Here is a 14975-nt window from a genome sequence, read left to right as displayed (position 1 = left end):
TTTTTTCTATGACGCGGGTTACCAAAGATGAGTAAATTCGATCTGACTGAGCAGTAAACAGAACCAGGTGAAGACGTCCGCGTGCTGGAGGGGTTCGAGTGGGTTGCTGGTAGGGTTTCTTTCTCTCCCCAGGAAAATCGTCTGGTGTCAGCCTGAATAAACCACCTAAAGAGCGCCTGGGATTTGCGGTGTGGCGTGTGAGGAGGGGTTGTTGATGATTAGGGATTCTGTCTGTCTGTCTGTCTGTCTGTCTGTCTGTCTGTCTGTCTCTCTCTCTCTCTCTCTCTCTCTGTGCTTAGGAACATAAATACTTGGAAGTCTCACTGCATAGGATCATAGGTACTTGGAAGTCTTTTTTTGTTAAGTTACGGCTTACGTGATGCAGGTAGATAGATAGATCAGTAGACAAATACGTAAGCAGATATCTGTGGGTAGGTGGAAGCTGTAGATTGACATATGGATGGATAGGTGGATGACTGGATGAATTAACTGATGAATAAATAAATTAAATAATCAGTGACACACACACACACACACACACACACACACACACACACACACACACACACACACACACACACACACACACATGAATAAATAAATTAAATAATCAGTGACACACACACACACACACACACACACACACACACACACACACACACACACACACACACACACACACACACACACACACTGACTCACACACACATACCCACACATTCACACAACGATACCCCCCATGGTGCGAACGGAAACCAGGCCACAACAAACATCAATGGAGGTCACAACAGCTGTTCCAAGAAGAGACACGTGGTTCATGTAAACAAAACCATGTGCTTGATGTAAACACAACCACGTGTTTCTTTGTTTACATTCGAGATGCACTGCAAGTTTATTGTTATTTAATGGCCGCCTTGGGCGGCCTTCGCTCAATGTCAGATGGCCAGAAATTAGTCATAACTCGCGAACCGGTGGCCCGATTGGACTGGAAATTGTTATATTCTTCAAGTTGGGTCATTTTAATGGTACGTTGCTCAAACAACCATTGCACTACGTTGCGTCGTTTTTACTGTGTTACGGCAACAAGGCAACCAACTAACATAGAGAAATTGGCGTAATTGTCAAGCGTAATACAAAACATCCCTTGTTAGCTGGCCTGCAAGGGTTCGAAACTCAGGGAGGCATTGCCTGGGCGGTGTGTCTCCTTGTGCCTACACCTCACTTTTGCTCCAGCTACGCCACTCAAACCTTGTAGTGTATCATCGGTGTTCAGGATCAGCCATGGTCAGCTTGTTGCCCTCCATAGCCAGTGTGAGTTTAGATCCTGTTTATTTTCATGTGTAGGAGGGCTCATTACACAGCTTGTCTAAACAGTGTGGAGTCAGATTTTTTTCTTCTCATGAAATTTCTTACTCACACTCCCTTCAAGCTTTCTCTCTTCGGCGCGATGTTTTATTTTTCCTCTCTTCTGTCGCTGTTTTTCTGGCTACTGTTCTGCTTTCTGCTTTCATCTTTCCCTCATTTGGGTGGGCAGTTAGCACTCATCTAGCAGAGCCTCTCCACCCCTGTTGTCTCAAACTAAGCAGTGTCTTCATGTGTGCAACAGGTCAGCTCTAGAACTGCCTTCCTTTCCTCGTCTTTCCCACTGCATATGACCTCCAGTCTTTTAAATGCATGGCCAGGTATCAGTAAATAAAGGATCTTGAATATGGGCTTCGTTTGTTCATGTATTTTTGATTGCTGCAGGTTTTGCTGACTATAAGCCTTTGGCTTCTTTGTGCATAAGCAGCCTACCCCTTACATTGAACACACACACACACACACACACACACACACACACACACACACACACACACACACACACACACACACACATGGGCAGCTATAGTTAGAGACATAACCCCTTCAGCCCTAGGACATTACTATTTTTTTGTTGTTGTTGCTGCAACCAGACGATTTTATTCAGCTTAGGAGAGCACCCAATAGTGAAGAGGATAAAGAAGACTGTAAATAACCCCTCCATTCCGAAAGCTCTGCCCCAAGCTGAATAAAATCGTCCGGAAAGTCTAGAATAAAATTAAAACACTATCTGATTGCGTTATAACCCCTCCAGTGATCGATAGGAAACCCCCCTTCAGTGAGATGGTCTTATTCCACCAGACGATTTATTCAGCTTAGGAGAGCAGTGGGGTATTTAAGGGCTTTGTGAAATCTGTGTCCGACCCCTCCAGTTCGAAAAAGTCTTCCCCTGGCTGAGTAAAATCGTCTGATGCTTCCAAAGATATAACTAAAAAATCACCCTCGCCTGCGGAAATTAACCTCTTCAATCCGTTGACGTGTTTAAGGTTTCTTGACACCAACGGACGATTATAGTAAACTTTTTGGAAGGATTTTTTGGCGATAAAGAGATTAAGTGGAGGTTATAGCTAATCTACTGAGTGAAATCGTCTGTTGGCCGCAAGAAAAATAAAAATTCGTCCTCGATGTGAAGGTATTAAGGGCGTGGGTGTGGGCGCGGCTGCCTGCACGCCCACACCCACGCCCACACCCGCACACCATCATGCCCCTACATGGTCCACATTCCCGCCTCGCAAAAAAGGAAAATGAGTCTTATTGGCCTGTGGGTAGAATTTTGCGTGGAGGCTTTGTGGAATTTGTGTTTTTCTGTGTGTGTGTGTGTGTGTGTGTGTGTGTGTGTGTGTGTGTGTGTGTGTGTGTGTGTGTGTGTGGAGAGAGAGTGGGAGAGAGAGAGAGAGTGCAGCTTTAACCCTTTTAAGCCAAGGATTTTTTCTAGTTTAATTCTTGCCTTCTATAGTTATTATTATTTTGCTTAATAGATTTTTTTTTTAAATACAGGAGGCATTAGATTATAGCACTGATTGGCCCCTTCACCACGACGGGCTTTCTCCTAAGCTGATTAAAATTGCCTGGTAATAGCAAGAACGTGAAATAAATGACGTACGCGGCCTGAAGGGGTAAATGGTGCTCATCTCTCTCTCTCTCTCTCTCTCTCTCTCTCTCTCATGGTTGGAGTGAGGGTTAGCTTCGTGTAAGCCCCTTCCCAGCGAGGACGTATTTCTGTACTTCCTTCCTGCCTTCATAGTTTTAATCAGCTTAGGAGACTTCAAACTGGTGGTCCTTACTTAGAGCACGACCCGCAACAATCAAATTTACATTCAGATCCCTAATTCTGCCTCGAGGTGAACAGGGACAAGAGGGGAAGACTCCACCTACTCCACCAATCTGTCCGGCCCAAGAATCGATATCGGGTTCTCCCAGGTCTGAGTTGGACGTGCTAACCAGTGCATCACGGGCATCAGTGGGGAGGGGGGGAGGGGGAGCAGGGATTTATATAAGATGAGACGTGGAATTGGAAGGGTGGGGGTAGGGTCTTTCCCAGGTAAAAAAAAAAAAATCGTTTGACATTAGAAAGGGCAAGAATAAAAAAAAAAAAAAAAGAAAATCCTCTGGCCGAAGGGATGTTGAATAATTATTTAAAAATATAATTGTACGGCGCATTTTTTTTGAAGTGGTGGTGGTGGTGGGTGGAGTGAGCGTAGGGTAGCATCGTATTAGGAAGGGCAGCTTACGTATTAAAAAAAAAATCGTAATATCCGCAGTAGAAAAAATAAAGGTTGAGAGAGGCATCAAGGTTACTCTTTTATTCCTTTATTACGTTTATTTTTGATCTCGCTTAACGGAGGCAGTTGCTAAGATAATGTTGACGTGTGTGTGTGTGTTTGTGTGTGTGTGTTTTGGAAGCTTAGTGACGTTCATAATTTTTTCATGGCAACTTATGGATGATTTTATTTAGTTCAGGAATAACCCCCTTCGCTAGCATGACTATTTTTTCTGTTTACAATTATTATGCTACTGTCAGACTGTTTTATACAGCTCAGTAATGAATTACATACAATGTTTTGCCATTGTAGGGAGGTTCACTTCGTTACGGTGGGTCTTTTTTGTTTTTCCGGGTAGGATAAAATAAAATAGAATGCAGAAACTTCCCGATGTTTCTAGTTCTCTACAAAAACACACCTTAGTCACGAGCTGCAATTTGATCGTAGTTACGAAGGTCGGTTTGATCTTAAATTTGTTTGAGCTGATAGCTGGGGAATCCTGAATTTTGAGGCGTAGGTCGGTGAAGGTTTGTCGCAAGCGTTTTGAAACTGTGGACCAAAGGCGACAGTAGGTGTGGATGGATGGAGTAGGTGTGTGGAGGAGGAGAAAGTGGAGCAGTGTGTAGCCCATGTGGGAGGTGGATTTGGCGCTGTGTGTGTGTGGAGGAGGTGGATTGTTTGAGAGAGAGAGAGGTACAGAGATGTGGAGAAATATTAAAACTGTTGAGGTTGGCAGCGCGAAGGGATGAAAGTGGAGAGAATGGCAGTGCTGTTGGTGGGAGGGATTTCGCACTCATTGCCCAAGTAATCCACCTACTGACCGTCTTCTCCACTTCCCCATACTCCCTTCCTCATCCCTACTTTCTACAAAAAGCATTGTAGGGTAGAAAATGCTCTGGGCGCGGAAGAGAATCAATATGGCAACGTGTGGCATCAGCAATCACACGTGACGTCAGTGACCAGTTTAGACCCTATTTTTGGTCTCTTCCCTGGCCCTGAGACGCAGCTGTCCACTAGAGCCACGATTTTAGAGGGTATTTGTTATTTTAAATGCTAATTATGCATCTTAGATAACGGTAAAAACTGGGATCGTTGGCGTTAAAATTAATACTTGGCAACTTCAGGTGGAGGGAAGAACAGCGGCCATGAGTGATGCTGGATGAGGATCAGTAGTGCTCTAGCTGTCGTTGTGGGGTTACGCGCTTCTCTTCTCTCCCGCTTCTCTCCCTTCTCGTTCCGACCTTTTTCAAATTGCAACAAATGCATACTTGATATTTATACCACAGCGACATGGATTTATCTGCTGGCCGTAGGTGACAAAGCAGCCCCCTAGTGAAGAGAAAGTGCTCGATAAGTGACTGCTGAGGTTATAATAACAGTGAAATACTATGTACAGTGAAACCTTGCCAGTTCAGAAAAGGATATTTTAAAGATAATTCCCAATGACTTCAGGTAAGAGTGTGAATATTTTAAGATTTATATATATTATTTTTTTGGCTAATGTTGCTGTACCATTTTTTCTTTTCTTTACGAAGTGTCCCCTTCTGTCTGAGTTCAACCTAAGATTATCAGTTCTCTCTCTCTCTCTCTCTCTCTCTCTCCTATTAATCTTACAGTATTAAATGCCTGTTTTATATGGTAGGTAATATCAAATTCACGGATGAAACTAGGAACTGAATTGTCAACTATGGGAGTTTCAGATCATCGCTGGAATGATGTTAAAAATGAGTACGAGGTGTGTGTGTGTGTGTGTGTGTGTGTGTGTGTGTGCAGGTAAAGAAGTTTGAGACGATAAATGTAGAGTATTAGAGTACCGGTAACGACTCTTTTAAAAGTTAAAATATAGGAAGAGAATTATAAAAAATATATTTGCAGTAATAAAACATAATGTGAAAAAATTGTATTGGAATAACGCGTGCGTGTAGAGAGGAATGTGAGAGAGAACACGAATCTGACCTTTCCTTTGCTCTTAATCTAGGGGATGACACTGCCACACAACCTTCGTATTTTGTTCTTTGTATATGACGAGTTTTCTGTCTTGTTTAGTGTGATTTTATGTTCTTTTTTGTCATTGGTTTATTTTTTTATACCGGTAGTTTTGAGGCATGGGACAGTGCCATGTGTTCTTATCGTGTACTTACTGTTTTTGTTCCTCTGTTGCCATTTGTTCAGTCATTTTCGTACAATGTGTTGCTCTGATGTGTTTAGCTTCCTCGTTATTAGAAGTGTTTTAGATGTTACGTTTGCATTTTCGGTAATGCTTGGCCAATTCCCTTGCCATTTTGATGTGACGATGACTTTGAAGAGGGTAATGTATAGAATCTGGAATAGGTCGTTACTGTATTCGTAATTTGGTTCAGGTGAGTAGTAGGTATACCACAGGGACACGAATTTGTTGCAACCAGTCTTCGGGGATTAAAGTTTGGTGTATTTCTATTTTGCTTTGTATTCACCAGTGTGTGTGTGTGTGTGTGTGTGTGTGTGTGTAGATACTAGTCTAAGTATATGCTGGCTGTGGTTTGTTAAGGTTCCTTGCAAATCAAAAAGTCTGTCCGCATATTAATCAGTGTCAGTGTTTACATATTTGAAGGATGTAATATGTCTGAGTGGCATTTGTGAGTATAGGCTGTGTTCTAGTTAGTGTGGTTGACTACCTGGGGTGATGTTTTCTCTTGATTCTTTCTGAGTACAAGACGAGCCTTTGTCCAAAAATGCCACCGTTAAGTTTGGCCCACCGTCTCAAATGACATACGGTGCTTATCATTAGTAGGCTAATTGGTCAGTCTGCATACATATTGATAGAATAAGCAGTTCCCATCATGTTGGCCAGTTACTTTTTTTGTTTGTTTTCCCGAAGGGAGGGGGGGAGATGGACGTTGGCCTATCTTGCACTCAGCAAGAGAATGTATCGCATCTGTGATACAGTACGTTACTTTTTCATCCGAATCTTTAATCTCACGCTTTTCAGTACTTTAAAAGTTTTGTTCTTTTCAGGATATATTCTTGGCTTTAGAAACTGTTGATTGATACTCCATAATAAAATTAAAGTTGCACAATACAGGAACCGGAAGGTATCACCACTGTGGGGGGGGGGGGAAGAAAAATGTTCCTGCATGTTATTTTGTACGACATTTTCTGTTCGATACACTGATCTTTGTACGTATTTGGCACTGCTATATTCCATGATCTATGCATGAAGTAGCTATGGTACCGTATATATTTACCGGTATAGCGGTACCGTACCAGGTCCAGTATCATGTTACCGGTAGTTTTTTTTCTGAGTTCGCCGATATAAATTTAAAACTTCTGTAAATATTATGCTTCAAATGCAGTAGATAATTTGCCATGAACCGTACTATCAAGCGTTTTAAGTTCTTGTTTATGTTCAGTGCCGGTTGGTTGTAGCCTATTTTGTTGTTATAACTATGTCTATCTATATATACTGGTATAAAAAATCAGACTGGTTAAGCCCAGAATATTTGATTTTGGTATGAACCTGTGCCGATTTGTATATACAGGTATTTGTTTATTGATTGTTCAATTCAGTTTTCTGTGTATATATCATATATACGTATTCCAGAATATTTGACTATCCTAATTATAAGGTCGAAAACCAGTGTATTTCAAAATTGTCTTACCTGTGCATAACGGCGGAAATGCTTAACTCAAGTAAGCTTATAGGTTATACAGTACAACGATATGCTTATTGTGTTAATGTCCTCAACAATCAACATCTTCCTGACATCTGGGTAAATGTATCCTTTTGTGTCGTCAAGCCTTCTATCTATCCACCCAATAAAATTTTATCGATCGTTGTAAAATCTGCATATTTTACCGAAGGTGCGTATATTCTCGGTTATCGTAATATTAATCGCAATTTATAAGAAATATCAAGTTTCTGTTTTCTGCTTCTAAGCATATGTCAGATAATAATGATTTTGTTTATTCGGATTTACGTTTCAGCGTCTTCAGTCATTCTTTCCTTATATACTGTACCGGTATATGGTAAGGTACTTTGGGGGTTTATTACGCAGAGAGAGAGTGAACATCCCAGTTTAATTTGAAATTTATTTTTATTCCATGGATACCAGTACCTTTTACTATACGGTTTTCGTGTTGGTGAATTTTTGTAGTAAAATGAGACCGTTAGGGTAAATAACATCTGTTTTGTTGTTAGTGATTAGTGTTTCGAAGTAGTACCAGCGCCTTTATTACTACTGCTGTGGTACTGCTACTGCTTTACTGTATGAGTACCGTACATCATATATATTTTATAACCTGTAGTGCTGATACTAGTGTTTATCAGTGTTCTTGCAGAGCTTGACGTTTCCTTACAGCTGAATAAAAGCGTTTATTTCTTGCCAGAGTAGAATACAAAGTACGTCCTCGTGCTGAATTAGTTTGTGAAGATTTCTCCATCTCTCTGAGGGATCGCCCAAACTGAATGAAATGTCGGTACAGAGAGTAAATGGAGTATGGTACGCCTCTGTGCTAAAAAGATTAAGTTGGACTTTGATCTGAGCGTAAAATGATAAGCTTAGCCTTATGTAGCCTACCATGACCGATAGGGAATACGGCGACTGTGTCTGTTAAAGTACCGTACGTTATATCCAGTTCATACTAACAGTAGCTGAGTACTGCATTTTTATCTTTGCAGTCTTGTACTTACCTGTCAGTCACTCTCATCCACTTTCTTCACTGTGTTTATTAGGTGGCGTGACCACGTAAGACCTCTTGTTTATCAGGATTATTATGGTTTGACAATGTAGACATGTTGCTGTGTTTGGCTGCACCATCATTGTTCAGGCAGCTATAATTCTCTCTCTCTCTCTCTCTCTCTCATCTGATAGCATGTTTCTCAGGCTGCCAAGTATGACAACCATTCTCCCCCCCCTCTCTCTCTCTCGCACACACACACACACACACACACACGCACACGGGCGCGCATATATATATATATATATATATATATATATATATATATATATATATATATATATATATATATATATATATATATATTTGTTGAGCTTATTGTATCATTTCAAGTACTAATAAGGAAGTATTTAAAACGATGATTGTGTGCAGAATGGTTAGTGATGTCAAGGTTTTTTATATTCACTAGGAATTACCAATATTGCGGACCCGAGAGACAAATAGCCTATTGACATCGCGAGTAAGCGACTGTACCATATTTATCGTTGTGTTTATTATTATTATTATTATTTGTGTCCGACTGGGCATAGGCTTACAGTATGAGCCCGTGCCCTCGCAGCAGTCCTCAATGATACAGTAGCCTACTGTACATACCATACCCGGCACGCCTCTGCCCGTCACCATTTCGACGTTAACACTTACCGTCCATAGTGAATACATAGAGGTTGGCAGTTCGTCGTGTTGTGGAGTATGATTGCTACTTGTACTTCACCATTACGTGATTTTTTTTTATTCGGTACGTTATTCCCCACTGTTTGATTTAGACTGGAATAAACTGCTTGGAATGTGGTTCTGATACGGAAGGTCTTATAGTACTGTTCGGTACTTTTACTCATTAATTGAGATACCGGTTCTTTTAAGCCAGTATCAAGTTACCAGCGGCAGGATATTTAATATCCAGTTCCGGGCCGTTATCAGTTGCTGGCATATTTATCAGATCAATGTCAATCAGCCTCAACCTTGCCTATCCAAGTCATGGATGGTAGGAAATCCGCTCGCAGTGGCTAAGTGTACTTAACCAAATTCCTGTCATACTCGACCTTTCCTAGCATAACTTGACCATGGGTTTGTTCATTTAATCTGATTTCTAATTTGTCATAATTGGTTTTCAGCGATGTTATAGCCTAATTGTAAACTGCAGTGCTGATGCCAGTGGCCTGTTCATATTCAGAGAGTTTGCCGGACACCAGCAAGGACTAAAACGGTAGCCAGCATAACGACCTTGATCGTTTAAAACTGACAAAGACGTCATCATGCTCAATTGCGGCCTCTTTTGAACGATTCCCCCGTCTGACCACTCTATTCCCAGCTGGTGTTTTGGAGATTTGCTTCATTCACTTATTTTATCACCTGGTATGCATTTCACCGATGTAGGCTACTGGAGGGCTTTCATGATTAGATTACCGTAATAGTGTGGAATTTAGTGACTAGTAGCAATCCCATTGAATTTCGTTAGATTGTGTCAGCTTTGGCATATTTGTTTATAGCTCTGCGACAATTAAAGATAACTCTAGCTGCATGATATCGTCAGACTAGCGAAAATATAATAGTTTTTCGTTAAGGTATGTCGTCGCTGAGAGAGAGGGGGAGGGGAAGTCGCCTTATCAACACGTATTAATTTTCATCAGCTTCATTAGTAGCATACAGCACGCTTGAGAGAGAGAGAGTTATCGTTGCGTTTTGAGTAGAAGACTATTCTTATTTATTAGTCTATCTATCTATCTATTGCCAAACGCCTCAATCCCGTTTGGGGTGGCCACAAACAAATCGCCTCCAAGTCGCCCTGTCCCCCGCCATTTCACTGCCCTGCTCCCAACTCACACACCCCTCTCTCATATACCTCTCCACCCCATCCCTCCAGCTCATCCTCGGCCTCCCCCTCCCTCTTCCCCCCTCCACCTCACTCACATACACTCTTCGTCAGTCTTTCACCCTCCATCCTCTCCACATGGCCAAACCACCTCAGTGTGTTCCTCATAACGCTTCCTATCACATCCACATCACCACAACGCTCCTTTATATCCTCATTCGTCAGCCTGTCTCTCCATGTGACTCCACAGGCTCCTCTTAAATAACTCATTTCCACTGCTCTCACTCTTGACTTGTGTCCTTCCAACAACGTCCAAGCTTCACTTCCGTACGTTAGAGTTGGTATCACAATACTGTCATGTAGTAACTTATTCACTTCCATGCTCACTTCCCTGTTTCTTATCACTGCTTTCAAAGAACCAGCAACCTTTCTTCCCTGCTGTACCCTTTCAAGCACTTCACCCTCCAAACCTCCATCCTTACTCATCACACTACCCAAGTACTTAAACGTACTCACATTTTCCAATTCCTCACCATCCAACCTCGCTGTACATTCACTGACTTCACTTCTCTCAAAGACCATCACTTTACTCTTCCCTACATTCACCTTTAGATTCCGTTTCTTACACACACTCTCAAACTCATCCACCAAGCCTTGCAGCTCCCCTTCGTCTTCACTCAACAACACGGTATCATCTGCAAACAACAGTACAGGGAGTTTCCAAACACTATCCTCTCTCACCAGGGCCACTCCAACATCCACTACCCTACCTTGTACCTCTTTTATTACCCCATCCATGTACAGATTGAACAACCATGGAGACATGACACATCCCTGTTTCAAACCAACTTTCAAAGAGAAAAATTAACTTAGTTCACCATCCACACGCACTGCAGCCTTTGCACCATCGTACATACTCTTCACAGCATTCAACAACTTCCCATCTACTCCATATATTCTTAACACTTTCCACAATCCTTTTCTATCCACCCTGGCATATGCTTTCACCAAATCCATGAAAGCCGCATACAACTTCTTTCAGAGAGCTTGGAGAGAGAGAGAGAGAGAGAGTTGCGTTTTGGGTAAACTATTCTTATATTTGTTTTCAGAGTTAGCCTGTAGGAGAGAGGGGGGGGGGACCGCCTTATCACGTGTGGGAACTGTCATGTGGCAAACTCTTGTCCCTTATCTCTGTCACAGACTCACACTCCCCACTATCTCCTGTCGTCTCTTCTCACGCTATCAGTAACACGCTTCATTTTTATACTTAGCTAGTCTACCTGTCTTCCGAAAATGAGGAGAGATGCAGATTAGCTTATGTTTCTTGGTTTTATGTTCTTTATTGCTGAGGCTTTTATTTACTGATTGATTTTTTTAGGAGATGTTTAGAAAGAATTTAGTTAATGAAGATAAACTGTGAGCGCAAAACCAGGATACAGTAGTACTGGTATGAGCTGATACATGTAAATTTGTGTAGAGGATTTGTGGAGAAGGTGGAGAGCGAGAAACTGGCGAGGAGAGTGTATGTGAGTGAGGTGGAGGGGGGGGGGAGATGGAAGGGAAGGCCAAGGACGAGATGGAGGGATGGAGTGGAGAGGTATATATATGAGGGGTGTGTGAAGTTGGAGCAGGGCAGTGAAGTGGCGGGGGACAGGGCAACATGGAGGCGATTTGTTTGTAGCCACTTCTTACGGGCTTAAGGCGTCCGGCAATAGCCTAGATAGATAGACAGATAGTCCACGGTAATTGTTTCTTACCCCTTTATCCCACATTATTACTTGGATTTTTTTCTAGCATAAGTACCGGTACCTGTATTGTAGATTTTCTCTGCCTACATTCAAGTTAGTTGCATATCTAGATTTCCATGGCTGTCAGTCTTCCTTTTTTCCCCTTCCGCCTTATATTCTTATTCTTCTTCCTCTTACTTCCTCCTTTTCTTATTGTCTTCGTCCAAACCTAGATTTTCTTTAGATGATTGTTACCATATATTGTTTTCTTCGCGGAAAAAGTTGTAGATAATATTGTCCTTTCTTTTCAGTAAAAAATGTTACAGGAGTTCATCTTATCTCCGGCCCTGTCCTCGCTCTCAGGATGGCGATAACAGGTTTCATTTACACCGGGGAACTGGTAGCTAGGCTGTGTGTGTGGGAGGGGGGGGGTACTTGAATCCCTTCCTCCCACCCTCCCACCGCTCCTCTCTCTCTCTCTCTCTCTCTCTCTCTCTCTCTCTCTCTCTCTCTCGTTAGCATCAAGGACGAGATACTTCGTTGGTACCGTTAGCAGTAGCCAAGGTTATCGTAGCCTTTCTGTATAGGCCTAAGATCTAAATATTCATCTCTCTCTCTCTCTCTCTCTCTCTCTCTCTCTCTCAGCCATGACTAAGAGGGTGGGCGGGGTGGGTGAGAGGGACCGGAGCAAGCCAATGAATATCATATCAAAGCCGAGCATAGAGACCTTTTTTGCCCTAAGCGGTTTAGGCCCTTGATCTGGTCTTAAACTTCCAAACTCATTTATTCAAAGCGGAGTTATGGTAATCTAAACTCGCTTCAGCTTTTCAAGAAGATGGGTGTCCTGAATTGGATGAAGTCGAGAGAGAGGGGGGAGATAGTAGTAGTAGTAGTAGTAGAATTTCAAGAGGAAAGCAGAGACAGGAATAGTACTAATAAATAAGGTTCTGACAGATGGTTGCAAGACGCAGGGCATGGCGTGGTTAGGGAAGGCTAGGGCTATAAAGATATCAGGAAGAGGATTGGATAGATTGTCTAGCCTTGTTGCCTACCTGACGCCTTCCTCCCCCATGTTTGTTTTCTGTGGTGCCTTTTCTCTGTTGTTATCCCGTCGCCAGTCATTACGTTTTTGTTGTCCAGCCATGATCGTCAATAGTGTATACGCCATGATAGATAGGAATTTGTAGCTATTAGACAGTGGCATCCCCCCACCTCTTCTGACCCCCGTACACACACACACACACACACACACACACACACACACACACACACACACACACACACACACACACACACACACCTTATCCCCCCATGTGACCACTACATCCCTCCGTACTTCCGTCTGCATTCTCCCCTCTCACCTCTTCCACCGTATCATTGCCAGTTCCTTGATCGCACTCTTCCCAACTTCCAAACCCTCCCTTGCACCCATCCACCCTGACCCTGCCATCTCCCCCTCCCCGTTATATCCCCACACCCATGCCCTGTCATCGTCCCGTGATCTGTCCTCCCACACCCAACACACTTTCCTTTACCTTAACCCTCTCCCCACCCATAGCCTACCTTACCCTCCTGCTCATAGCCAACTCTCTCCTCGCCCATACCCTGTTACTATCCCTACTCCCCTATCCGGCTGAGTGGAGTGTAGTGGGCATTTGGGTGTGCGCCAGGCGTTATATGCGTGCCCCCCTCCACAAAAATGATGTTTCCCCACTCCACCCCCTTCCCTCCTTATCCTTGGGCCATCTGTGTGTGTGCGTGTGTGTGCGCGCGCGTGCGTTTATTTTTTGTTATGACTGCCTGTTTGTGTGTGGTGCCGAATTTTGTCTGTAAAAACCAGTATTTACCGGTACTATGCCTTGCCTTAGGTACGTTTTGTTTGTGCCGATATATGGCTGGAATATTTGCTCAGAGGTGACAGATTGTGTGTGTGTGTGTGTACTGTAGAGGGAATGGGGCGGGGCGTAAGATGTTTGTCACGTTTGCTTCGTTCGTTGCTGTACGTTGGGTGTTTGTTGTTATCGTCTCTTTCCATTTTAAGCTGCTCTCTTATTTCCCTTTATTTAGCCTATATGTTGTTAGCTTATGTTCAGGTGTGTTTTTGTTGGTGATTCTCCTCTTGCACTTACCATTTCTTGTTGCTGGATATTGCGACTTTTGTCCTTCCCATTTAACAGGGAAGAAAGATTTACCTATGTAGGTAGCCCTCCTCTTTGAATCCCACCCATTCCACTGAGTCTCCAAGGGTGAACATATTATTTGACAATTTTACAGGGCGGTATGAAAGTTTCTTATTAATGTTATTGTTACATTATTATTATTATTATTATTATTATTAAATCATAACCGCACATATGCTTCTGGTGGGACGACATAAGCGCGCTGTGAATGGTTGGGTTTATTTATTTATTATTCTATGTTACTGCAGTTGCCAATTTTACGTCACTGTTGTTGTCAGTCATGGAGCACCGACCGTAGTACTGAAAACTACAATGCCTCAGACGACTGGATTCTTTGTTACCTTTGGGTAGTGTTGAATGGTTGTGTGTAACTATTATTATGCCAGTTTGTCTCAATTCGCTGGCTGTGGGAGTGAGTGTGTGGGGCACCATTGTTGTTAATTTGGCTCCTTGTTGAGCTACACTTGTTCGAGAGGGGAGGGTATATCTTCCTTTGCATGTCTAAATGTTCCTTGAAGACCGTAATAATGTTCCTATTAACCTCTTCATTATGGTGATATCAAATAGTGAGCCAACAGCTGGAGTGACGGTCATTTGCCTGCTAGGGTCTGTGATTGGTTCCAAGGAGGTGCAAAGGTTATCAAGTACCCTTTTGTTCGGTAATAGCTTTTTGGGCTTTAGGCCAGGAGTCCATCATCTACCGGGTACTCATATTTGTTTATTTTGTCACAAAGTTAGCCTAGCCTCGGGTTCTGCCCACCTCCAACGAGTAGGCCACTGCTCTGGCTATGATGTTGGTTGTTACACTACTTGCCATGCTGTCAGCCACATCATAGTTGAGTGGATGAAGATGCATAGGCTGGTGTCATACAGTATCAGCTTCTTCAGCCCGAGGTTCCCTAGCCTTAATAAAATAATTTGG

The 14975-nt window shown here is 42.7% G+C and overlaps 1 protein-coding gene across 1 annotated transcript in view; it reads left to right on the top strand.

Moving 5' to 3' along the window:
* Positions 1 to 4840: 4840 nt before the first annotated feature.
* Positions 4841 to 14975, top strand: part of raw (NDT-like domain-containing protein raw) — a 39163-nt gene continuing 29028 nt past the window's right edge. Inside the window, 1 exon segment of the mRNA XM_080277614.1 lies at positions 4841 to 5072. Within this exon segment, the coding sequence (XP_080133740.1) occupies positions 5063 to 5072 (10 nt within the window). The 5' untranslated portion in view covers positions 4841 to 5062.

Source organism: Coenobita brevimanus, chromosome 1, assembly GCF_032717465.1.
Source record: "Coenobita brevimanus isolate Jiangsu-jjx chromosome 1, ASM3271746v2, whole genome shotgun sequence".
Lineage (NCBI taxonomy): Eukaryota > Metazoa > Arthropoda > Malacostraca > Decapoda > Coenobitidae > Coenobita > Coenobita brevimanus.
The sequence above is the reverse complement of the archived record's forward strand: the minus strand, read 5'-3'. Positions and strand labels throughout refer to the sequence as shown.